The 25,243-nt window shown below is 37.4% G+C and overlaps 1 protein-coding gene across 2 annotated transcripts in view; it reads left to right on the forward strand.

The window, feature by feature from the left end:
* The first annotated feature begins 1,375 nt into the window (after window positions 1-1,375).
* The window catches only part of If (integrin subunit alpha inflated), a 166,077-nt gene continuing 142,209 nt past the window's right edge, over window positions 1,376-25,243 (forward strand). For both annotated transcript variants that reach the window (XM_076822718.1, XM_076822719.1), the window contains exon 1: window positions 1,376-1,905. In XM_076822718.1, coding sequence (XP_076678833.1) covers window positions 1,730-1,905 — 176 coding nt within the window. In that variant the 5' untranslated portion in view covers window positions 1,376-1,729. The remainder of the gene's footprint in view (window positions 1,906-25,243) is intronic.

A 25,243-nucleotide genomic window follows, 5' to 3' on the forward strand; every position in this document is an offset into this window, starting at 1 on the left:
TAGCAGTACCGGCAACATTAAGTCAGGTCACACCATTTCGATGGAGGAGCTTGAGAAGACAAAATGCTCTGAATGAAGATAAAGAAAGCTCTGACGAAAGTCCGCCTACGAATGTTGCAGCTTTTATTCCGTTCAAAGAAATTACGGGTTGCATCGATTTCAATGTACGAAAACAGAAATTAGAACACAGTGACTCATAACTAGAGTATTAGAGTCCTCAGGAATAGAAGTATTACCTTCATAAATACTCCGGAATGTCAAAGGATATCATCAAGGAATATATTAATACGTGTACAGTAGGGTGGCTCTTATTTACTCGTGGTGAAATTTATTTCAAGATTTTCTTCCCGGCACCACCCAGAAAAGTTAAAAAAAAATCTGTGTTAAGTTTGAACCCGATTGGATAACGGGAAAAGGTGCACCTGGGTTCTTGAATAATTTAAATAATTATTTAACACATCACAAATTCGATTTTATATAATATCCTCCAAGTTATTGATTAAATAAAAAAATATGTCAAACAAAAACTTTGTTGTGAAAAATTGGAAAAAAAACTTTTTCTTTTCAAATTCTGACAGTTTAAATCCTTCTCGATCACTTTTCATTTACGAAGCTGAAAAAATTGTAATTTTTATTTTCTAGGACTATATTTAAAACATTGAGGGGAGGGGCGCATTTACCGAGATATGACAAAAAGATAAAAATGTTATTTTCCATATTTTCAGTGTTTGATATGTCAGGAATGTTTCCTGAAAATTTGGGACCGAAATTCGCAAAAATATCGAAGATATAAAGTGTTCGAGAAGGATTTACACTATCAAAATTTAAAAAAAAGTTTTCCCCCCACTTTTTTGGACTTTTCTCGAAAACCCTTTGTCGCACGAGAAAAAGTAATACAACATAAATGAAGCTCCTTGCCTGGATCTACAACTTTTGTTTGACATACTTTTTCATGAAATCAATACCTTGGAGAATATTACATAAAATCGACTTTGTCAAACAATTATTTAAATGTTCGAAGGCCCAGGGGTACCTTTTCCCTTTATCCGATGGGGCTCAAACTTTGCACAGATTTTTTCTTTATTATTTGAACCTATCCTGAGCAATGCCGCGCAGAAAATTCACAAAACGAAAATAAGAGCCACCCTACCGTACAAGAATCGGAGCGGAAAGAAACTAAGACTTTTCCCTTCCTTTCCCGCCGTTTCCCTTGGTAAAAACGCTGCGCGATATCCAGCAATTAAGAAGAGCAGCGGAAAAATCGGCGGGGGCACGCGGGGCGGAGCAGAATCGGGCCGCAGTTGCGGTAGGCAGGCACGCCGTAGCAGCGCGCAACTTCGGTACCGCGTGCGGTGGGTGGGAGTCGCAGCCCTCGTGAGTCAAGAGAGTGAAGAGTAACCGAAAGAACGGACTTCTACTCAGTCTGTCCGCGACCGTCTTTCAAGCAGACGTCTCCGGCTCTTTGCCCGCCCCACTTCCACTCGTCGGTCGTTTACGGAGTCGCGTCTGTTTCGCAGTGTTCCGAGGGTCATTGAGTTTAAGCAGAGGCCACATGTCGTCCGCGGTGCAGCTGCTACCGTCACCCTGACCATCTACCACCGTCGATCGCGACGATTCACCGCGCCCTCCGCCCGCCACCGATCTCGATCGCGGTCGCGTGTGACAGTTCAGATCGCAAGCGGTGCATGAAAGCGTCCGAACGCGGGGACCAGCGGCAAGACGTGGAAAAATGTGGTTCGCGAAGTTATTGGCGGGCCTCGCAGGCCTGATCCTCGTCGGCTCGCCGCCCTGGTACTCTGACGCGTTCAACGTCGACACGAAACACTACACGGTCTACAGGAACCAGACGAGATCTATGTTTGGGTTCGCGGTGTCGGTGCACAGGGATAAAGACGGCCGAGGCTGGTGAGTGTAATTATTTTCTTGCCATGTCCGTGGGACTAAGATGATCCTGAGCGGCGAGTCATTCGTGGGCGATGCTGTCCCATCGATACTCACTTTCTGGAGCGAGGAGTTCTTCGACACTGGGATTACTTGTTGGGTTCTATTCAACTCTGTCGTGTGCTCGTTTTCAGTAGGTTTCGATTGGGGCGTATTTACGCGTACAAAAGGAAAATCATGGGGTTTTTAAAGCCTGATGGCTGGTGTTTGATTAGAATGTAGAGAAGGGAACGGCATTTTACTGAGGGTGAAGTGGCACGCGGTGGGTGCAACTGGGCTTTTGGGATTATAATTGTAATTTCGTAGGGTTGATGTCTTTGTTATGAGTAATTATTATTTATCACAATTTACACGCTGGAAGGGTAGTTAAAAATTAAAGAGAAAACAAAGTGAAGTAGTTACTTACTCACTTTGCGTTTTACTTTGATATTTTTTTTTATCAAAACACGTTTCACTGTGAGTTATCAAATTTCACGTATAAGTTTAAAAATACTTAATAATCATTTAGTCACTTTTGCAATAAGTTTGCATCATGATAAACTTATTGGATACCTAAACTGATCAGGAAGTGGGTGCTTGACGGTCCCTGGAACCTCAAAAGCCTTCCTTCATAGGGATCATCAGAAATTGGATATTTTATTCCGGTCATGAATATCTTCGAAATTTCTAAAGTATTCATTGGTTCCTTAAGACACTTACAATCACATCGAATAAATAGGCAGAGGCGGATTTAACGGCGGGCGCGCGCCCGGGGCCCTAGTGTCTGAGGGGCCCCACAGAAACCAACTTTCCACTGTTTTTTAATGACACCAAATTTGATTTCATATTGTAAGCAGATCGTAAAATTGTAATCGAGAAAAGTATAAGACTGTGCAACGCTGCGCAATTTTGAAGTAACTATTGCTAAGGAGGGCATTATGAGTACATAATCTGTTTATGTGTTTAAAAATATGGTCGACGTGATTTTATTTTTCCTGTTTTTCCCTTTTTTGTAAGGGGCCCAATATTTTCTTTTGCGCCCGGGGCCTCAACCGACCTTAATCCGCCTCTGTAAATAGGGGTTGTAATTTTTTAATTATACTATAAATAAACCAGCGGCTACAGAAAAGAACCAGTGAAAGTGTTAACAGTTAAATTGCGTAGGTATATAATTTTGGTGAATTTTCGATAAATTGACGAGGAATGATTTCGCAACCTTCAAGTGGATAACAATCTTATACAAAACCATAGTTTCCCTTTGAAATTGTACATAAAATATCCGTGAAAGGGTTCAAATCTGTATCATAAAACACGAATCACTGGGTGCGCTATTGATCAAAGACAAGTTTGTTCATCGATTTTAAGAAGATGACGCGTAACGCGATGACACAGGGAATTCTGAGAAATAGGTATAACGTAACGCGTTGACGTGTTACGCATAGGTACTGTTTACTATTCCACTGCGTATCAGACTCCCGAAATAGATATACGGAAGCTGATTGTATATAAATTTCATTACACCGATTTCCCTGTTCAACATGATTTTTTCAAAAAATCGAGGGCGATAGAGCAATTCTGCTTGCGGATTCGTGTTCAGGGCGAAAAACTCTACAAGAGCCACCCAGTAGATATTGCGGAACAGAAAAAAAGTTTCATTTTGTTGGACTGTGTTTCCCTAGATTTTTCCATGCTGTTATAACGATTCTCTTGATTAAGGGGTCATGCTCAGCCAGGAGGCCGAAAAAGGGTGGTCTTTGGAAATTTTTTACTCAAAAGCTATAACACATTTCTTAAAAAATCTTTTTCCTCTTAAGGATTGCATCTAGTACCGTGCATCGTAATTTTTTTATTTAAAAATATTTATCTATAACTAAGTTATTGTCCATCACTCGAAGGTTCCCTAAAAAAAAGGCTTCTGCGGTGACCACTGCTGATCTAAAATAAAAAAATTCAAAAGAATTTACTTATTATATTATCTAGTATTTGAACGAAGGATTTTTCGAAATATTGATTTGGGAAAAAATGGCTGATGTTTAAAGTAAAAGTTTAAATTTTTATCATAAATCGTGCCTGATTTTCGTCAATTAAAAAAAAAACTAAGCATCGGATAAAAAAATCCTTCGTTCAAATACTAGACAATATAATATAATAAGTAAATTCCTTTGAATTTTTTATTTTAGGTGATCGACTTTCGAGCAGCAGTGGTCACCGCAGAAGCCTTTATTTTTAGAGAACCTTCGAGTGATGGACAATAACTTAGTTATAGATAAATATTTTTAAATAAAAAAATTACGATGCACGGTACTAGATGCAATCTTTAAAAGGAAAAAAGATTTTTTCAGAAATGTGTTACAGCTTTTGAGTAAAAAATTTCCAAAGACCACCCTTTTTTCGGCCTCCTGACTGAGCATGACCCCTCACGAGGTAGAAAAAGAATCGATTCTTTGGGAATTTATTTCAGAAATTACATGCATATTTTTATGCAATGGTTTTTGTATTCAGATGAGGGGCACTTCAACAGGTTACTATATTATGTTTTGGTATAAAAGTATTTAGTTATTGCAAAATTACAACTGATTTCCCGGAAGCTGTTTAAGGGGTAGGTAACCCCTTAAGGGGTTACGCCACCCTGAAAGTTTTGAAAACACGATTTTTTTTTCTTTGCATTTTCTTATTACGTGAAGTTTTAAGAATAATTTAAGTCATTCTACTTCTCTTCTTTTGCGTTTTTCTCGAAACTACATTTTCAAAGATGACCTATCAAATATCTCCAAAACTATTTGTCCGATTGAGTTCAAACTTGGCACGCATATTCCTAATGGTATTATCTACGATGTAGCATATCAGTTTTTCCATCCTATACCCCATTCGTATATAATTAATAGTTTAAATTCGTTTTTTCATGTGAAAAACGTATAATTTTTTTTACTTTGCTCTCATTTATGCAATAATTTTTTTTTCTCAAATCCCTATGCTACATCGTAGGTATTTTATTAAGGAACACGAAAATCATCGGGTTTTTGATTTCAGACGAACATGTTCGTTATAATTTGTTAGGTTAGTCACGCGTGTAACGGCGGACGAGCTTCGCGGGAGAACAAATAACTCGGTCATTTTTTAACATTTTTGTACAGTATTTATACAATATATGCACTAATACATGCTCCACCCATAAGAAGAAAATAAATAATTTTCAACCTCATAGTATCAGTAAAAAAAATTCCTCTAGTTTAGCGCTGTTTCGAGCGCCTCAGGGTGGCGTAACCCCTTAAGTAAGTGAAAGCTGTGCGCGTATTCTATCACTAATTGGTCCCGTTGGTTTCCAAAAATTGTTTAGCTAATAAGCCTTGGCCTACGTAACCAAAAAAATCCGTGTACCGAACGATTCGCGGGCCTGAATCATCCTCATTCAAAGTCGTTTCCTCGTTTGACTCACACGTGCCCGTTGTTCCTAAAAGAGAGAACTTTTAATTCCGCTGACGGAAGAAGCTCTGCAACGCCACGCAAGTGTCATTTCCGTAGGTGTACCTCGCGTGTGTCTTATTCATTCCAGCGGAAATCGATGACGCCGCGGAATTACGGTGTGGCAAATGAGACGATCGTTTCGTAGAAAAATTCGCCGTGCTTGCATGGTTTTTAACGCGAGGAGTTTTCTGTTGGATAAACACATTGAAATAAAGAGGGACACGCCGCGCAAACTCTGCGCCCAGAGGCGCAGACTTTATCGAAACAGAGACGACCAGTAGTACACCCACGAGTTTAGGACGACCACGCTCTCCTTTTAAGTCCTCGTCCCAGAAGCAGAAAGTTCGCAGCAAGGTGGCTGCTACCACATCGTCGCGTTGGTTGGAGCCTCGATAATGAAATATTCACTTCCATTCGCCGGCAATCACTGTGGGAGAGCGTAACTTCTTCTTTCGCAAACGCGCGCTGGTATCGAGCGATTAGATTCGATCTCTCCGCAATCACGCTGAAATTAGATTTCCAGATAGAGTTGCGTTAGCTTCGTCAGCGACGCTCGTCTCCTTTAATTTTCTCGGGCAGCGTTGCTGGATGTAAATGAGTTGTTAAATTTAATACATGTCTGGGTAACACGATACAGGAGTCTTACAAGGAGAGTATTTTAGGTGTCCGCCTCCGATCATTTTGATTTTTGGATATGTTATAGAGGACCGAGAAATAAGAAATACGTGTTTTTTTATTTTTCCCTGTTTTCATATTTGGGGGCTGAAAACTGTGTTCAAAGTTAGGGTTGAAAATTTGTTTTTGTGGATTTTTGAAAATCTGGTGAGTCAGTCATATTTCGCATTCAAAGACACAAAATTCGTCCATTGACACTATTCCCCTATCTCTAATAGTTCTCGAGATATTCCACAAAAATTATTTTTCAACCCTAACTTTGAACGCAGTTTTCACCCCCCAGATATGAAACCGGGGAAAAATAAAAAAACACGTATTTTTTATTTTTCGGTCCTCTATGACATATCCAAAAATCAAAATGATCGGAGGCGGGCAACTAAAATACTCTCCTTGCTAGAGGCTAGCGACACATTTTGCTTTTTCCATTCACTGGCCGATAAATATAGCGTCGTGCACCCACTTTCGTAATTCACTTTGAATGATGTGTGACGATGGTGTGTATACATGTTTTAGTATTTTCACATGGTGAAGTGTTGCCGCTACAATTCCCCGTGAAATTCAGTTTAGCTGTTTCTTGTCTTCCACCAGGGCTGCCATTTTTCTAGTCTCTGCTAGGAAATTCTGAGCTTTATCAGTTGTACGAATTTTGATTAGGAGAATGAATGAACCTGTTGCATTTTAATTAAATATATTTATTGCCCTCAAAGTGATCGTGTTTTTACTGTGGTCGAATTGAAGCATAATTGTTTATATTTACACACTTCATTACAACAGGGGCGGATTTGGGATTTTCGGGAGGGGTGAATCCAAGATTTTTTGCAGGGGTGAATCCAAGATTTTTTTGAGGAAGGGAGGCGTAAGTCTGAGAAACAAACCAGGGACCTTCCCGATAATATTTTCCTGCTAAATTAAAGTGTCCTTTTTGGTATCAATTTATCATATTTTCTCTAAAAAATTGCTAAGTTAAAATAAGTATTTTGCAAATTAAAATAAGTATTTTTCCCTTGAGGGAGGGGCGCGCCTCCCCCCTACCCCTCTGAATCCGCCACTGCATTATAAGTTCCCAATCTGAAAAGATAGCAACGACACGATTTGCTATAGCTGCAGAATTCTTTCCACTTCGGTTGCTCATAAACTTCCCATGAAATTTATGCGACAGAGTTGCTACTACTTCTCCTCGCCAAGCTTAACTGCCAATCAACTGACAAATTTTGGGCATTCGACCATTTGTTACAATACTAAAAATTCTACGAAATGCAATTGCAACAGGAACGCTGTTCCCCCTTTTTTGAGGCAAACTACCTCGACCCTGTTCCATTTTTAAAACTCTCTTCGTCATCTCCAGAACTGAGAAAATATCTCAGGAATATTGCATCGAAAACGACGTTCTTCACTTTTCAAATAGGGCAACAGCCTTCGTGACACATAGCCTACTTCAGCCTTAAATAACAACGTCTCAGCAATTAATTACCACCAAGGCAATCGATATGAATTATTCGCCATTCAAGAGGGAGATCCTTCGTTGAAATGTGATCCGACCCTCACGGTCCATTTTCATCGATTTCCTACGACAGTGGCCCGATAAACAGGTGCTTCGGCGCGCTTAGAACCGCTCGCCTTTTATGTCCCCCTTCGGGACCAAGGCAAGTGGGTCTCTGCCGTTTCATCGTGTTCCTGTCGTGATCGCTCGGTTGACGATAAACTTTCATCTGTCAGCGATAACAGGTATGATCGAGGGCCGTTTCTCTTCGCGGTGGCCCCGGCCACCCTTCTGGCGTGTCAGAAGTCAGGGTTCAGCTCAGCGGCGGCCCAAAGTATCGCTGGGGGAACGGAGCTGTAAGAGAGAAGAGGAGATGAGAAAAGGTGTTCGTTCTGTCCCGCGAACAGTCTCGTGAGTCACGCGGGCCACGAATAAACGTTTCTGCTCCAGCTCCTCCGGCGACGACGGATATAAATAATGCCGACAGAACGAGGAAACGCGGGTAATGGCATCGGTTACGTCGGCCGCTCGTCCGCGGAAAAATCTGCGCGAAAGGTCAACAGGGGTCCGGCCGCGTAATTTATTCGAACTAACGGACGTTGAAGCCGATGGGCATGCCGTTCAGCTCGGCACAGACGCCACTCGCCCCTGTTCCCTTCTCTGACACGCGAATCAATCTATTCGCAGATTTTGTATACGCGTGGCTCGCGGGTACGTGCCCACGCTACCGCGAACGTGCGACGAGGAGCGAACCCAACTTCGCACAGTTGGTAACTGTTCGGCAATTTCTCGTGGTCATGATCTAGGCAGGAGCTTACGGCGTCACTTTGATCTAATAGCATGTCACGAAATATTGTAAAAATGTTTGTGAAATGAGTGCCGATCCTTCGAAGTATTTATTAGTTGAGAGTACTGTAACTTTCATTTCTGCAAAGCGAGATTTTTGAGGGCAGAAGTTAGGGCTGTTCTAAGTATTCGAATACCAGAGAATTCGAATTTGTGATTCCAATATTTGAATACCAGAGAATTCGAATTTGTGATTCCAATATTCGAATACCAGAGAATTCGAATTTGTGATTCCAATATTCGAATACCAGAGAATTTGAATTTGAGGTTCGAATATTAGAAGACCAGAGAAGTTGAATTTGAGATTCGAATATTCGAATACCAGAGAATTGTGATTCCAATATTCGAATACCAGAGAATTCGAATTTGTGATTCGAATATTCGAATACCAGAGAATTCGAATTTGTGATTCCAATATTCGAATACCAGAGGATCTGAATTTGAGATTCGAATACCAGATAATTCGAATATTCGAATACCAGATAATTGGAATATTCGAATACCTGAGAATTCGACTTTGAGATTCAAATATTCGAATACCAGAGACTTCGACTTTGAGATTCGAATATTCGAATACCAGAGAATTCGAATTTCGGATTCGAATAATTGAAGACCAGAGAATTCGACTTTGAGATTCGAATATTCGATGCCAGAGACTTCTACTTTGAGATTCGAATATTCGAATACCAGAGACTTCGACTTTGAGATCCGAATATTCGAATACCAGAGAATTCTACTTTGAGATTCGAATATTCGAATAATTTCGAATACGAATAGTTTGTTCAAATAATTCGAATATTCGAAAATTCGACATATATTACTTATATATAGAATATTCAAACATATTTACAAGCTCTAGTAGAAACCACCAAATGTGTTATTCGTTACTTATTACAGGGCTGCACTTGTTTTGTCAGATCTCTACTCACTTGTCGGCCTTAGAAGGTTAAATGTGCAAAGGGTGCGTTGGATATACAGGGCGGCTCAGAAGGAGAGTAAAAAGCTGTGATAGATGGTTTGGCAGGTCATTTTAAGTAAAGAATGTTACACAACACATGGATCGTAGTCTCAGTACTTGCCTCTGTAGTTACAACAGTTTAAAATTTTATCACATTAAATCATAGTAAAATGGCAAGCTTGAGATTGAAGTGAGCTTTCAGATATTAAATCACAATAGAAGAATATAAATTATAAAATATCATTTATTTACAGTTAAATTTGAATACAGGCATTGCATCGACGAATCAAAGAATCGTATACACGATATTATTCATTGAACCAGTAGAGAAATTAGAATACATTATTATTAATTGTTAATTCATCTTTTCTTTCAATTGTAAACAACGAATACCTAATATTCATTTATTTTAATATCGGAAAACTCACTTCATACCAAGTTTGCGATTTAATTATGGCAACAGTGGAAGTTAAACGCGAGTATTAGGAATAGTATCTATAACCATGTAACACTTTTTATTCAGAATGACCTTCCAGATAGTCTGTCGGGTTTTTGCACCCGTTCTGAATCACTCAGTATCCCTGCAACACAGTATACTGTTCTCTGCGATTAAATCAATTGGCACGAAGTAATCCATCGAGCAATAGAATTCTGAATAGTGTGACAGGTTGTTATTGACTTGTATATAGCAATAGCGTGCTCTAATTGGGGTTACGATTCTAATTTCCACCGTTTGCGCAGGGGGCAGAATCGCTCGGAATTTGGTTGAAACTACCCTAACTAGATCGCGATGTATTCCTTTACTTAGAGAGGTGTCACCTTCGACGCATGAAAATCATAAGTTTTGTTTAGAATTTTTTTTCTTTTAAATACAGCACTCAATAGAAAATCTGATTAATGGCATTTCCTATACATCTTTTGAAGATTAAAAAAATAAACAATTTTTATTTTAAGATTAAAAAAATAAACAATTTTTTTAAGATTAAAAAATAAACAAATTTTTTTAAGATTAAAAAGTAAACCATTTTTTTTAAGATTAAAAAAATAAACAATTTTGTTTTTAAGATTAAAAAAGTAAACAAATTTCTTTTTAAGAATAAAAAAATAAACAAATTTCTTTTTAAGATTAAAAAATAAACAATTCTTTTTTAAGATAAAAAAATAAACAAATTTTTTTAAGATTAAAAAAATAAACAATTTTTTTTAAGATTAAAAAAATAAACAAATTTTCTTTTTAAGATTAAAAAAATAAACAATTTTTTTAAAATCTTATTTCGATTTTCTATTGAGTACATTAATTAATAGAAAAAATTGCTACATAAACCTACGACCTGCTTCTGTAAATTTTTCTTCTTCCGTGTAGTGTATATCGCGATTCCCTTAACTTGGCGACCTTTATACTTTATCTGCTGCTCTGCATGCGCGAGGAGGTCACGATTTCAAACCACTATCACGCGTGAGCCTGAGACTTCCATGTTGATTCATATCCATTAACCAGCAGACTACAATCAAAAGATTCCTCTTTCTAATAAAGTAGTTACTAAACAACTCGTCAGCTGCTGATTTCATGAGAAAGTATCCCCAGTTTGTACAGCTCCTCCCAGAAAGTCATTTCGTGTGGGGGGTTACTGTGAAAAAGTTCCTTGCTTCATCAAGCATCTTACGCCTCCTTAGCTCTCTGCTGCTGACACGAGTCCTCGTACCTACATTGTTTTCTGAAACACAATAGGCGACCATGAGCCGGAGAAGAATAAAGGATGGAACGTACTCGCGTTCGGAATACCAAAAGTCGCAGGAAGTCCGGATTACATCGTTCGTTACGAGCCAAGCTTCGTGGGCGCTTATATTTAGGCCAGCCTGTAGAAGCTTTACGAGCGTTCGTCCTCGTTAATATAACACGAGGTGAACGTACCCGATCGCTATTACGTTGCTATCATTCGCGTTAATTCCCGAAATAGAGTGTAAACTCGATATATATTATTAAACATTGTGTCTACACGATTTATGCCCCACTATACTTCTTTAACACTTTCGGTGGCGTGGGCGTGTTTTCGCGCCGGGGGCTTTGCATCACGTGAACAGTTTTAGAGTGCCTTCGCGTCGATATTTTTTGGGAAGCGTCGACAGTAACGTCCGAGAATCCTTGACACTTTTTTGTAAAAAGAAAAAGAATGGATTTTATTCTTTTAATAAATTTTCATAATCACCTAATGAATTTTATTGAATTAGCGGTAAAAATATTTTTATCGGTTCAACTCGACTCCCCCCAAGATTAAATCCTGAGTACTGGAACAAACTAACGGGCTCGAATTTCAGAAGCGATTTTTTTGAAAGGCTTGTCCGAGTTTAAGTGGCATTTTTCAGTGTCGCAAATTGGCTTCTCTGGGGTGGATAATATTCGCGAGTTGCTGGTTCGAGAAGTTTTATAATTGATTCGTGTTCGAAGTAATTTAATAGGTGCCTGTGATTTGATGTTTGAGGTATTAGTGTCTGAACATGTCTACGTCAGCAGGGTATTTTATTTAATTTGATAGCATGGAAGATTCTAAACACAGTTTCTGGTTTGAAGTGTCATCGTTCCTTTGACTCCTCAGATTACTGATGAATGTATTTCGCTTCTGTCGCCAGCTTGGTTAATTCTGCAGAATCTTAATTTCTGCAAATATTTTGTCTCGGCTTGTGGGATACGATATTTGAAATTCAGGTCTGGAATTTTTAAATTGGAAACGTGGTATATCGTTTCAGTCGAAAATGCAGATATCTCAGAAGCTTGTCTTTCCATTTATGAATTTTCTTCTGCTTGTCTAGATGATGTATAGGCAGAGATATATAGTTAGGTGTAATGATTTAACCAGACACGTTTACTGCACTCCAAGCACGAGCTTTGCTACATCACAGTCAATCCAAGATGTTAAATCACTAACAGGTAGCTCACATTTTCAATGTCAGAAAGCTACACCCTAATTCAAAATATTAATCTGTTGCAATGTTGCAGTACCAGATATATATATATATATATATATATATATATATATATATATATATATATATATATATATATTAGTGTAGTTTAACCTAAGTGCTTTTTAAAATCTGATGATTCGATGATAAAGAAATGTAAAATATAAACTTGCTATTACATCCTAATATCAAATTTTACAAATAGGGATATCAGGGTAAATAAATATATATAAATATATATATATAATATATATATATAATATATATATATTTATATATTTATATACTCTAATATTTCTATTTGTAAAATTTGATATTAGGATGTAATAGCAAGTTTATATTTTACATTTCTTTATCATCGAATCATCAGATTTTAAAAAGCACTTAGGTTAAACTGCACTAATGCTGGCACTGCACTAATCATTGGCACTCTTGAGTAAAAAGTCAAATATTAAGAAGTACAAGCTGAGAAAGTACTTTTTTACAATTTCCTATTTTTCTTTCACTACAACACTGCAAAGTGGGACAAAGTGCTGAGTTTTAGGTGTTTTCTTAAAATTTTGATAAGGGGTAGATAAGTATATTTTGTCGCTTTATAACTAAGTAATGGATTGAAATACAGATTTCCTAAGTGTTGTATGTATTTAATAGTGAACGAAATAATCTGTTTAAACACTTCAAACTTCGTTTTTAACTACATATGTTTTTCTATACAACCTCAAATTTTAGAGTGCCAATGATTGTACTTCTATGCCTATTTTTGTTTTTCATTGAATATTTTTAAAATAAAAGACTTAATAGGTACTCACGACGTTTTATTTTAATCAGAAATCCATAATCATTGATAATAACTGAAAATGAAGACCATATAAAAACCTCACAAAAAAATATAGACATTCCAATTCGGATTTCTGCTTAGGGTGCCAATCATTGTATAGTTTTTACCCTATGTATTTTAATCCTTCACTCAATTTCAACCAACGTTTTCCTCCTTTTTTTTCAATCATGTTCATATTATACTAACATATTCAAAACGTCAAACTGTCGTGCGCTGACGCAAACAGATGTTCTTCCGCTCAAAGAATCTCACCTTCATTTCCCAGCTTCTATCGATAAAGCACGCCTATGTATAAACACCGTCGCAAACACGTTCGACAGATTCAGAGCACGAGGTTGGCTGTGATACAGGATGTTAGGTCATCGTGTTGCTCCGTTACGTGGGCGGCTGTTCGCTCTCGCTTTGCTCTGATTAATACCCGGCTAATCTCCGCGTTCGATCTACTATTCCATTGCTACCTCCGCTCTTCCTTCGATCCTCCTCAATGAACCACCTTGCCTTCCGCGCGCATCCCCGATTGCACGTCCCCTTCGTGGAACACGAAATTGGGATTCGACCTCCCGTTGCGCTCTATGCATGCTACTTGGAGCGTGCTCCGCGTAGATGCCATCTAATCTACAGTTATATCAGCCTGTACGACCGTCTGCGACATCCAGCAGGCAGGCTGATCCTCCTTCTATCTGGGCCAAACTCCAGTATTCTTACGAGCCTCGGAGCAGTTTGTTCGCGTACGTGTAATAGGATTATCGTTGTGTCAGGTCCGGGCTTTCAGACGCTCAGTTCGGGACTTCTGATCGTATGAATAGGTTGTTCGATATATTTCCCATGTTTGTGTAATTCTGTAATGCATGCGGTGGTGTAATCTTTTGATGGTGGGGTTGTCATCTTTTCCATTGCTCCGTTTGGAGGCATTGAATTTATTTTCAGTTTTTTATTTTCGTTTTCCGATTTAGCGCGATACATGTCTGACAAGGGAAGTTCGGCAACTCGAAAATTCGAAAAAAATTAGAAACTTTGCAGAAACGCAGCTCAAGTGATGCTAATAAAGTAACTACTTTTTGATTCGGCAATAAAACGATCCTAACTTAGGACTCCTAAGGGTGAAACAACCCCTTACAAAAAATTGTGAATTTTCATATTATCGTGAATATCTGTGAAACCCTAAAAGATATCGAAAAAAGTTCAATTCGTAGTTTTAAGGCTTTCGATATCTTACAATATGGTGATAAAGAATTTTCGAAGAAAAGGGTGGTGGGGATAAATTTTGAAAAAATAATGTTTTTCGCCGCTTTGTGGGATATAAAAAACCATAGAACTTTGAAGTTAACTTCTTTTTGATATCTTTTACAGTTGCGTAGATATTCACGATAATCTGAAAACTTACCCGAGGGTTTTTTTTCTCGAGGGGGTGTTTTTACTCTTAGAATCGTTTTATTACCGAATCAAAAAATAGTTACGTTATTAGCATCACTTGAGATGCATTACTACATAGTTTCAGATTTTTTTAAATTTTTGAGTTGCCGAACTTCCCTTGTGAGTCTGAAGATAATTCTTATTTTAAAATATCTAATTTAGGAATCTGCTTATGTCGATCTATTAAGCAGAGAGTTTCCCCGGGACCCTGACCATAATAACCGCGAATATGTTTTAATTCTAATGCAAATATAATGATAAAATGAAAGACAGGGATTCTTAGTTAAATAAATGACCAATTATTTTAGAAATATTATTGTTATTCAGTTTACTTTATACGATATAAGAGGCAAAGTTATTTGTTATTGCAATAAAAAACAGAAACGTGAAACGCAAGTAAAGCGGAAAAAACGTCAGAAATACTACCTCCATAGTGGGAATGAAAAATGTATATGTTGACTTTTTCCGTACGAGCGTAACTTTTAAATTTTTATGACGAGTTAATTCGTCCCGCCCCTGGTAGAGGCTTTTAACTCGCCTTCCCCAGTCAACAGGTTCAAATTAGGGCTGGGACTTTTCGAATAATTTAATATTCGAATATTTTACAAGTATTCCAATGCTACGAATAAATTTCGAATATTTGAGTATTCTAATATTATTCTTCGAATATTATGGTGTAAAGTGGGTCAAAATTAACTTACAAGATTTCACCCTGACAAATGAACCTAAAGAACATGATTTATAATTCACACCATAGTATTCGAATGCATCAGTATTCGAATACTTAAATATTCGAATAGTATTCGAATACTTGGATATTCGAGTACCTAAATATTTGAATAGTATTCAAATACTTGGATATTCGAATACCTAAATATTCGAATAGTATTCGAATACTTGGATATTTGAATACTTAAATATTCGAATAGTATTCGAATACTTGGATATTCGATTACTTAAATATTCGAATAATATTCGGATACTTAAATATTCAAATAGTATTCGAATACTTAAATATTCGAATAATATTCGAATACTTAAATATTCGAATAGTATTCGAATACTTGGATATTCGAATACCTAAATATTTGAATAGTATTCAAAGACTTGGATATTCGAATACCTAAATATTCGAATAGTATTCGAATACCTAAATATTCGAATAGTATTCGAATACCTAAATATTCGAATAGTATTCGAATACCTAAATATTCGAATAGTATTCGAATACTTGAATATTCGAATTATATTCGCCAAATAATTGAGCAACTGAAGTATTCGAATATCCGAATACCGAAAAATTCGACAAATAGTATAATAAAAGAATATTCAATGGCCTTAAGCAGTCAAATACAAATCTCTCCATCGCGGAATTAAAGTGGAGAAGAAATTACAACCACAAAAATGGTTGAACGTTACACTAACAGTTGTGGGGTCAACAAAAGGTAATTTTAAACGTGACGAACAGGTTGCGCTCTGCCGTAGGTCGTATATTTTTCAGCAGGATGTCTCGAGAGGCTGTGCAACCGAATTATGAGTCAGCCGCTCTCGCTTAAGCCTTTAAAAGACACGTTAACTCACGATCTCGCGTACCGGGATAAGAAAAAAAAAGAAAGAAAGAGAAGAACGACGCCAGTCAGGTACTAATCGAGGCATGACGCGTCTCATTGCAGCTCCTCGATGACTCGTTCTTTTCCAGGATTCGATTACTCGCGCCGAAATCGGCGAATCGAAGCGCGCGCTAAATATAAAAATTACATGTATTCCGCGAGGCTGAAGACGGCCGTTGGTCGACGCGACGATAAAATCCGTTACGACTGTCGAAACGACCGTCGAGACCGAGAGATAAGCTCGCGGCTCGGTTCCTCTCCTCTGTCTGTCGATGGAATTAATTATTATTGTCGAACGGATAACGCGTCCCCGATTGTTTCTCCTCGCGGGCGAAACTAGTTCCCCCTTTGTCTGCTAAATTTCTATTATACGAGCGCGCCAGACTTTTCCCGGAGAATTCCGGGAAGCTTGTGCTTCTTATCACAGCCCGCCTCCACTTGATAAGACCTTGTCACGGTTTGCGAATTCGCCGCTCGCACTTGCGTTCTCTGGACAGTCTTGCAGCTCGATAGTGGCAAGAGAGGAAAACTGTATCTCTGTATTCTCTCCGGCTTTATGTTCGCTTATTTCTTGGTCTTTGTTTACATCTCGCGTTCTTGGGAATCGCGTTAGTATTATGCAAATAATAGTGTCCATTTCATGCAGTAGTAATTGGGCCAAGCTGTGCAGAAGGCTACAAACCCTCGATGATTTGAAAGTGATTTTTAGTTTGAAGATTTTAATTCTGAAATAAATGTAGCATATTTTATTTTTTGTTATTATTGTTTATACTATGTTGTTTAATGGGTTATTTAATAGTGAGTTGTATAATTAGTATTATTTTCAATTTTCTGTACTTTCTGATTTTTATGCCCAAAATGGAACTGTGGCTTGGTAGTTTTAATAATTGTATAATCTAAGAGTTGTTCTATGGGTTGGTAATTTCTGCAAAATATAGATAGAAGATTATAGGATCTGTACTGGGTTTGATTCATTTTTTGTCATTTTGTGGGTTGGTATGTAGGTGTTTGCATAACTTGGCCCAATTAAGGGAATGTATATGTAGCAGAGGGCAGAAGAAAGTTTAGCAGCTATATCTTTGTTTGCAAACATTTTTTATAATTATTTTTTAATCATTTTAATTTTATAAGATGTTTGTATAAATTTGTATCAAAATCGTTTCCAGTGTGTGTATTAAATCTGTCTATATTCGACAGTAGGTGTAGTTGGATTCTATGTAAAGAAATAAGTCGAAAGTGTGGAGTAAAATTCTGTTGCGCGAATTTTCGATCTCGAGAAGATTGGGTCCAAGTAGTATTTGCAGTGGGCCAATTTGTATGTGTGTAAATATGAATTTGAAATTTCCTTTTTTTCACTATCCACTCTGTGTAATTGCCTGTAACTTTCCCACGGTCGCGTCCTTCGTAAAATCTGTTGTCCTGTAAGTGCACAACGTGTTGTTCCACGTTCGAAACTGTTGTGCTCACGGAGCGTGTCCATGAAAGAGGAAGCGAGGATTCAATTTCCTCGTTTCCGGTCGGCGAAACGAACAAAGGTTAGGGTGCACCACTGTCTATCGGCCGTACACTTTCCTGCTTTTAAGTAATTAGCCTGCAAAACGCACAATGCTCTTTTTCTTATCGCTCTTCATTCTTATTCTGCTCTATCGTTTTATCGACGCCTTCCGTGAGGTACGCGAAGAGGAACCGTACCAGGGATGTCCGTTATGAGAGACAGGCTTCTTGTGCCATTGCCAGAATGGTTTCGATATTAATGTATAACTGAAGAAAGTTGCACTTGTCTAAAAGCAGGGGCGGGTTTGTGTTTAGGTCCTAGGGCGGCAAATTTTGGGGAGTAGCGAATTTTGGGGAGTGGCAAATTTTGGGGAGAGACAAATTTTGGGGAGCAGTAAATTTTGGTGAGTGGCGAATTTAGGGAGCGACAAATTTTGGTAAGCGGCAAATTTTGGAGCGCGACAAATTTTGGGGAGCCACAAATTATGGAGCAGAAAATTTTAGGGAGCGGCAGATTTTGGGGAATGGCAAATTTTGGGGAGCGGTAACTTTTGGTGAGTGGCGAATTTTGGGGAGTGGCGAATTTGGGAAGCGACAAATTTTGGTAAGCGGCAAATTTTGGGGAGCCACAAATTATTGAGCAGAAAATTTTAGGGAGCGGCAGATTTTGGGGAATGGCAAATTTTGGGGAGCGGTAACTTTTGGTGAGTGGCGAAATTTGGGGAGTGGCGAATTTGGGAAGCGACAAATTTTGGTAAGCGGCAAATTTTGGGGAGCCACAAATTATTGAGCAGAAAATTTTAGGGAGCGGCAGATTTTGGGGAATGGCAAATTTTGGGGAGCGGTAACTTTTGGTGAGTGGCGAATTTTGGGGAGTGGCGAATTTGGGAAGCGACAAATTTTGGAGCGCGACAAATTTTGGGGAGCCACAAATTATGGAGCAGAAAATTTTAGGGAGCGGCAGATTTTGGGGAATGGCAAATTTTGGGGAGCGGTAACTTTTGGTGAGTGGCGAATTTTGGGGAGTGGCGAATTTGGGAAGCGACAAATTTTGGTAAGCGGCAAATTTTGGGGTGCGACAAATTTTGGGGAGCCACAAATTTATAGAGTGCAAAATTTTGGGGAGTAGCGAATTTGAGGAGCGGCAAATTTGGGGGAATAGGAAATTTTGGGGTGCGACAAATTTTGGGGAGCCACAAATTTATAGAGTGCAAAATTTTGAGGAGTAGCGAATTTGAGGAGCGGCAAATTTGGGGGAATCGGAAATTTTGGGGTGCAACAAATTTTGGGGAGCCACAAATTTATGGAGCAGAAAATTTTAGAGAGCGGCAAATTTTGGAGAGCGGCAGATTTTGGGGAATACCGAATTTGAGTAGCGGCAAATTTGAGGGAATCGCAAATTTTGGGGAGCGACAAATTTTGAGCAAAATAAATTGGGAAAGGTTTAGACACAGAGGCTTGACGCAACTTTAAAAACAATTCACTTCTTCCTCATACAGCGAATTAGCAATAACTCATATATGAATTGCATATTGAATTAATTTTGAAATTGTCTCGACTCTTTTAAATTAAAATATTTGATGACATTTCGCGGAAAAGGTGAGAGACACTTGTTAGCCTAGGCGCACCAAATCCCCAAATCCGCCTCTGTCTAAAACAAATACAAATTCGCTTAAAAATTAAGAAGTAGTCATATGAAGTATTTCTTCATTAGGAAGTCCACCCTTGAAACTTTGGAAATCCTTAGTGTCCTATTGCAAATGCTATTTCACAAACTAAAATACCACACATATGAAATACTTATATACAAAAAGACTATTTAATCACCGCGTCATCTTCACTTTGAAGCTCTTCTAAAATCGTATTAAATTTTCAAAAACTCCACAGAAATCCATAGTAGTATCATAAAGAAATGCCAGGAAAATCGTAGAACACTGATAGCAACTCGTCAACTTCAATCTCGCCCCCTCCAGATCGACATATCTCGAAAAGCATCAGCGAAAGTGTTCTCCGGCTGTTCGCAGTCGAGCCTCGATTCCCCAGGCGATCGGTAATCGCCCGTTTAAATTTCAGTAATGATCTTCTCGCGGAGATCGGCCCAGGTTAAATATGAACAGGCCCCTCTCGTCTCAATTTTTCGAAACTCCTTGGCGCCAAGATGCTCCACGGTCGCGGCGCAGTAAAACCATGATATACGATGATCGCGCGAGGAACGACCCGAAGAGCAGTGTAAACGAAGATTTAAACGGTAGCCGTGAACGATCGTGAGCACCGTGATCTTTCAGCCGAGTTAAGTACGAGGGTCCTCCTAAGACAGCGCGTTATTCATCGCTTTTTATCATCTCGCCGGTCTTTTCTCTTGCCTGCCGCCCACCTTTGCATACCTGCCGGCACACCTTCCAATCGGTTATCGATTCGCGCGTGGACGGCTTTAATACAGATGGATCTCGACGACGCTATTTACCTGATGCTCCGTTTCGATCACTCGCCCCGTCAGCGATTCCTGACCTGCGTCTCGATCCAGATGAGTCTAATTAGAATGGTGATTTATTAATTTAAGCTTGAATACTCTTGGGTGCTGATTGCTCTTCTTTCATTTCGCTGATATTGTAAGACTGTTGAGTTAGTGTGGCTTGTCGAAGGAGTAACATAAACAGGACATTGTAAAATTGTTTCTGCTTATAATTCTTCATGTTTCGAAAATGGGGAAGGAATAACTTTGTAGTTTAAATAAAGAAAAACGTTCCCCGCTGCAAATTTTAAAGAATTCGATTGCATAGTTTTGTAGGCCATACAAATCCGCCAAGTTTTCGTTGCAATTATTTTTTTATATCTACTATAGTTTTCAAAATATACAGGAAAGTAGGAAGTCACATATTAATGTTTAAGGGGTGTTTTCACCCTGGAGAACTGAAATAGGTCACGAACGAAAAATTACCTCATACTTCTATTGAGGTCCTCTACAAACTTGCAGGGTTTTAAAACAATCGGGTAACCGAACATGTGTGTACAAAAATACTGTAATTTTTGAAAAAATCCTAAGCAATTAAAAATATTAACAATTAAATTATACTCCTACTGAAGGAGTCGGTACCAATACTGTTTGCCCTAAGTAGATCTTGTAGAAAACACTGTGACTACCAAAATTAAACAGAAAAATTTATTGGAAAATGTTTTACGTCCCCATGGCATACTATCCCTAGTAGCACGAAATATTGAATACACATGTATCCAATATTAAAAAGAGGTTCAATAGCTTTCTAATATTTAAATACACATACAATATTTATTCTAGATTAAGAAGCAAATATTTTTTTCCAAATATACTGGAAATATTCATTTTATATTAGAAAACAATATTTTTGTCCTAATATAAATAAAATATTTATTTAATACTAGAAACAAAATATTTTTTCCCGAATATTCGGGAAATATTCATTTTATATTACGAAAAATACATATATTTCAAATATAAAGTAAATATTTATTTAATGGTAGAAACAAAATTATAAAAAAAATATATTTTTTCAAATATAAAGTAAATATTTAATTTAAATTTTTAAAATATATATTTTACATTTCCTGAATATTTATATCGGAACTCTGAATATTATTTTCACATTTCCAGAATATTTGCTTTATATTTTCTGAATATTTCTTTTATATTCCACGAACATTTATTTCACATTTTCAAACCATTTATTTCACATTTTCAGTATGTGTATATAATATTTGTAATCAACATTTTTGTCATATTAAAAAGTGTGGCCAAAAAAATATTTTTATAATATTTGGAAAAAATATTTAACCAATATTTGGAAAAAATATTTAACCAATATTTGGAAAAAATATTTAACCAATATTTTGTGCTACTAGGGTATAGTATAGAATTTGATTTTGGGGACTTACAGTGTTTTCTAAAAGGACTGTTCAATTGTTGAATACCCAGGGGTGTGTTTGGCACACAAAATCATCGACTTAATAGGTGAGCTATTAAAAAAGTCAATTGACTACAATACTGCCTAGATAAAACACGGTGGTAATCGTTTCCGGTGATGAACGATATGACTTTCGTAATGGTCGTTGGGAAAAATGGAACGAAATTGGTAGAGAGGAAGGATGGCGCGGGCAAAGTTGGCCAGGAAAAGGGAAGAAGAGGAAGAAAAGACGGAGGGGAATCGAGATAATGGGGATCGCGTGAGGCACGTGCCCGAAGCCTCTGCCTGTGTCATTATCCAGAAGAGAACCGACAGCCTGGGGCCTATTACCTTTACCTGGGCGCATGCAAACACGTGTGCAAATGCTCCTACACACGTGCGCCACACGTTTGTGCACGGCTGTTGGCCAGACCAGGTGGGAAGGCAGGCTCTGGGTGCTAAAATAAAGAGAAACAGAACTTTCGCAAATGAGTTGCCGCTTTGCCACCGCGCACAGTGCTTTTGTTCTCGTTTGCAGCCTGGTCAATAAAGCTGCAGGCTTGGAACGTTGTTCACCCATTCTCGCCTTACTTCGAATATAATCGTTTGTTAATTTTCGTAACTCGTATTGCAGAATTACTGCGGGCATTACACCGTGTAACTCCTGTTGTTACTCGTGTAACAGCCCCCAAAGTAACTGATATTTATGAATTTTTTTTTAAAAAACTATTGTTAATATTGGATTAAATTCTTTTGGGGTATAAAGAGGCATCTTTGAAGTTGTAGATTTTTTTTTATGTCGAGCCTTATTTATTGTCCAATATTTATTAATTATTGTGGAATCTTATTAACCTCTTCGACGATGTAACTCCTGTTGGCGTGAAGTATAGCGCCTGTCAGGCAGCTGATAGCAAAACGAATTTTTAAATTTAGATACCTCGCGCTGAGACTGAACCTGAAATTTTAATTTTAGTTTTTATTTGTAATACTTTTTTCATCGATATAAAGTAAATTTATTTAAGGAAAAAGGTCAGTTTTTCTTTCAGACGTTATAAATTTCTCAATTTTTCATTTTTTTTATTTTAAATTAGAGAGAATTGATGTTCTTTGATTAACTTAGGTATAGTTCGTAGATGTATTTGTTATAAATTTGTGGTACAGTTGTAAGGAAAAAATGAATTGCATTCGAATATAATAATGAATAATAACTTTTATCAATTTTATGCAGAATCATTGGAATATTTATTATTGAGTTACTGCAGAAGTTCTGTCTCTTATTGATTAGTCGCTTAATTTCCGAAAGTACCGTTTAAAATATAATTGTACAGTTTTGTCAGCTCAGGCTTCGAATATTTGAATACAGAAATTATTACTTATACCTTCAAGGACCCAGTTCCTGATCACTTAAGAGTAGCCACCGCGGATTTTTAAACGTGTGCAGGGAGAACTTATCCAAATTTAAAAGATTTTTTATATCAGCAAATCTATGTTTTATCTTTAATTTGGTATTAAAAAAAGTGCACAAATAATAATTATTTTTTTTTAAAAAATTAAAACATGATTTCAGCGCACAGTTTCGGTGAATTAAAAGAATAAAAGCTAATTTGCAAATAATATCTTTTAATTGACCGAAACTGTGCGCCGAAATCATGTTTTAATTTTTAAAAAAAAAATTTACGGTCGAAATTTCAACCTCATAATAATAATTATTTTATAATTTAACTTTGAAAGTGAGAAGTGCAAAGGGAGCAGTTTCTGATCACCTTCACACGTTTTACTATCAAATTTTGCGTATAAATGTCAAAGTACTTCATAATTATTTAGCAATTTGTTAGAATAAATTTGTATCGCAATAAGCTTAATATTTATTTTCCTAAACCGATCAGGAACTGGATCCTTGACAGTAAATGCCTCACTAACGCAGACAAACGTGTCTTTGTTTAAAGATCGATTATTTTATCGTCGATCGTTTATGAAACTCAGAATTAGTATTCTCAATGCATTTCCAATTGCTTCGCTAAATACAATCGTACATTAATTCGACGAGACGGACGACCGTGGTCAATTTCTGTAATTAATCGATGCCAGCTGATGCTCCGTAATTATTCTTCGAGACACACTGCTAAACGTGACTTAACAGATGATAGCCGGTGTGTGTTTACGAGATTTTTACGTCACGTGCGTAGCGCAGCATGTTTCCTAGTGGCGTGAGTGACGTAATGACCGGTACGTGAAAGTCATTAAGCATCGGCAACGTGAGAGTGCAATTGAAGCGGCTCGTTAAGTGATTTAGAGGCACAGGTTCTCGACCACCTTCGAGCTGACATGCCATTTGAATCGTGACATTGTCTCGTGTAATTTTATACATATATATATCTTCGAATGGAGGAATGAATGTGAATTGATTTCCCCGTAACACGATGACTAATAAGAACATTCAGGCCTGCAAAATTGCTATATAATTATAAGCTCTATACAGGAAACAGGAGGTGGTAGATTTTCGGGTGAGTGAAGTTAAACGGGGATTACGATTTCTGTGACTCACTTCTATAAGATTTTTTCAATTCCTCTGGCTAATTTTAGGAAATTGTTTGTTTACAAAATATGTAGTACTTTCAGGTCCTGTTTTAAATTAGTTCTAGAAGAATTTTTCATAAAGAAATCAATCGAATATATTGGGTAATCTTTCTTTCCTTTTTCGAATTAATTGATTCGGAAAATTCGTGGAATACGTTCGTGGGAGTCGCTAAAAAATATTTTTCTGTGCCTCCACTTATTTTTCTTTTTTGTTCTGTCTGAAAGTTTTTAAAGATAGGTATATAAGTACAGTTAAATCTATTTATAATTTTTCAAAATCTCGAACAATTTCGTCCGTTAATTGTGGAAGATTTTCAGATTTTTATTGGAAAAGTAGGTAAATTTTATATCCCTCACTCTATTCCTCAGAAATTGAGGGGTTTCCCACAATAGATTTCTTGGTACCAACACAATCCTGCGTACACATATTCTAAAGTATCACTTTCAAACTGTCCCTTACCCACCACAGTGGATATTTTTAATATCACTCTACTGAATTCCATACCAAGTTCTTTCATTAATTATTACCTCCCTAGGAAGATTCATTCATCACAGGGGTAATCTCGAAGCTTCGAGATTAGCAACGTAAACCTATTTTGATGAAATTTTCAGCATGTATAAAACTTACTTAAATCTACGAAGGGATTTTTGAATTTTCATTACAGGCTCAGAAAAAAAAGATTAGAAAACGACCTTTACTATTTTTTTCAATATCCCGACCAATTGCAATTTTTTTCTAACGCACAAGAAGAGGAATTTGAAAAATACATTAGGTATAGGTTGTAACAACATTTTTTAAGGGTTGATTTAACACTCTATTCGCGATTACCCTACGGCAGTCGAGTAATCACTAACACCAAGGGTTTTGCTTTTTCACTATAAACTTGATTTTTCTTATAATTTTTAAAAAATTCGTCACAGTAATTTATAGACGAATAGTTTAAGTACGTTTGTAAATAACAAACAAATCCATTTCTCACATAGTTTTCGTTTTCTCTGCTTTTTTGCTTAGGTGTTCGAAATTACCCCACTCTCTCTTACATATATGCACTACAAACTTTCGCAATAAATTCCATCAGAAGCGCTAGT

The sequence above is a fragment of the Andrena cerasifolii genome, chromosome 11 (assembly GCF_050908995.1).
Source record: "Andrena cerasifolii isolate SP2316 chromosome 11, iyAndCera1_principal, whole genome shotgun sequence".
Taxonomy (NCBI): domain Eukaryota; kingdom Metazoa; phylum Arthropoda; class Insecta; order Hymenoptera; family Andrenidae; genus Andrena; species Andrena cerasifolii.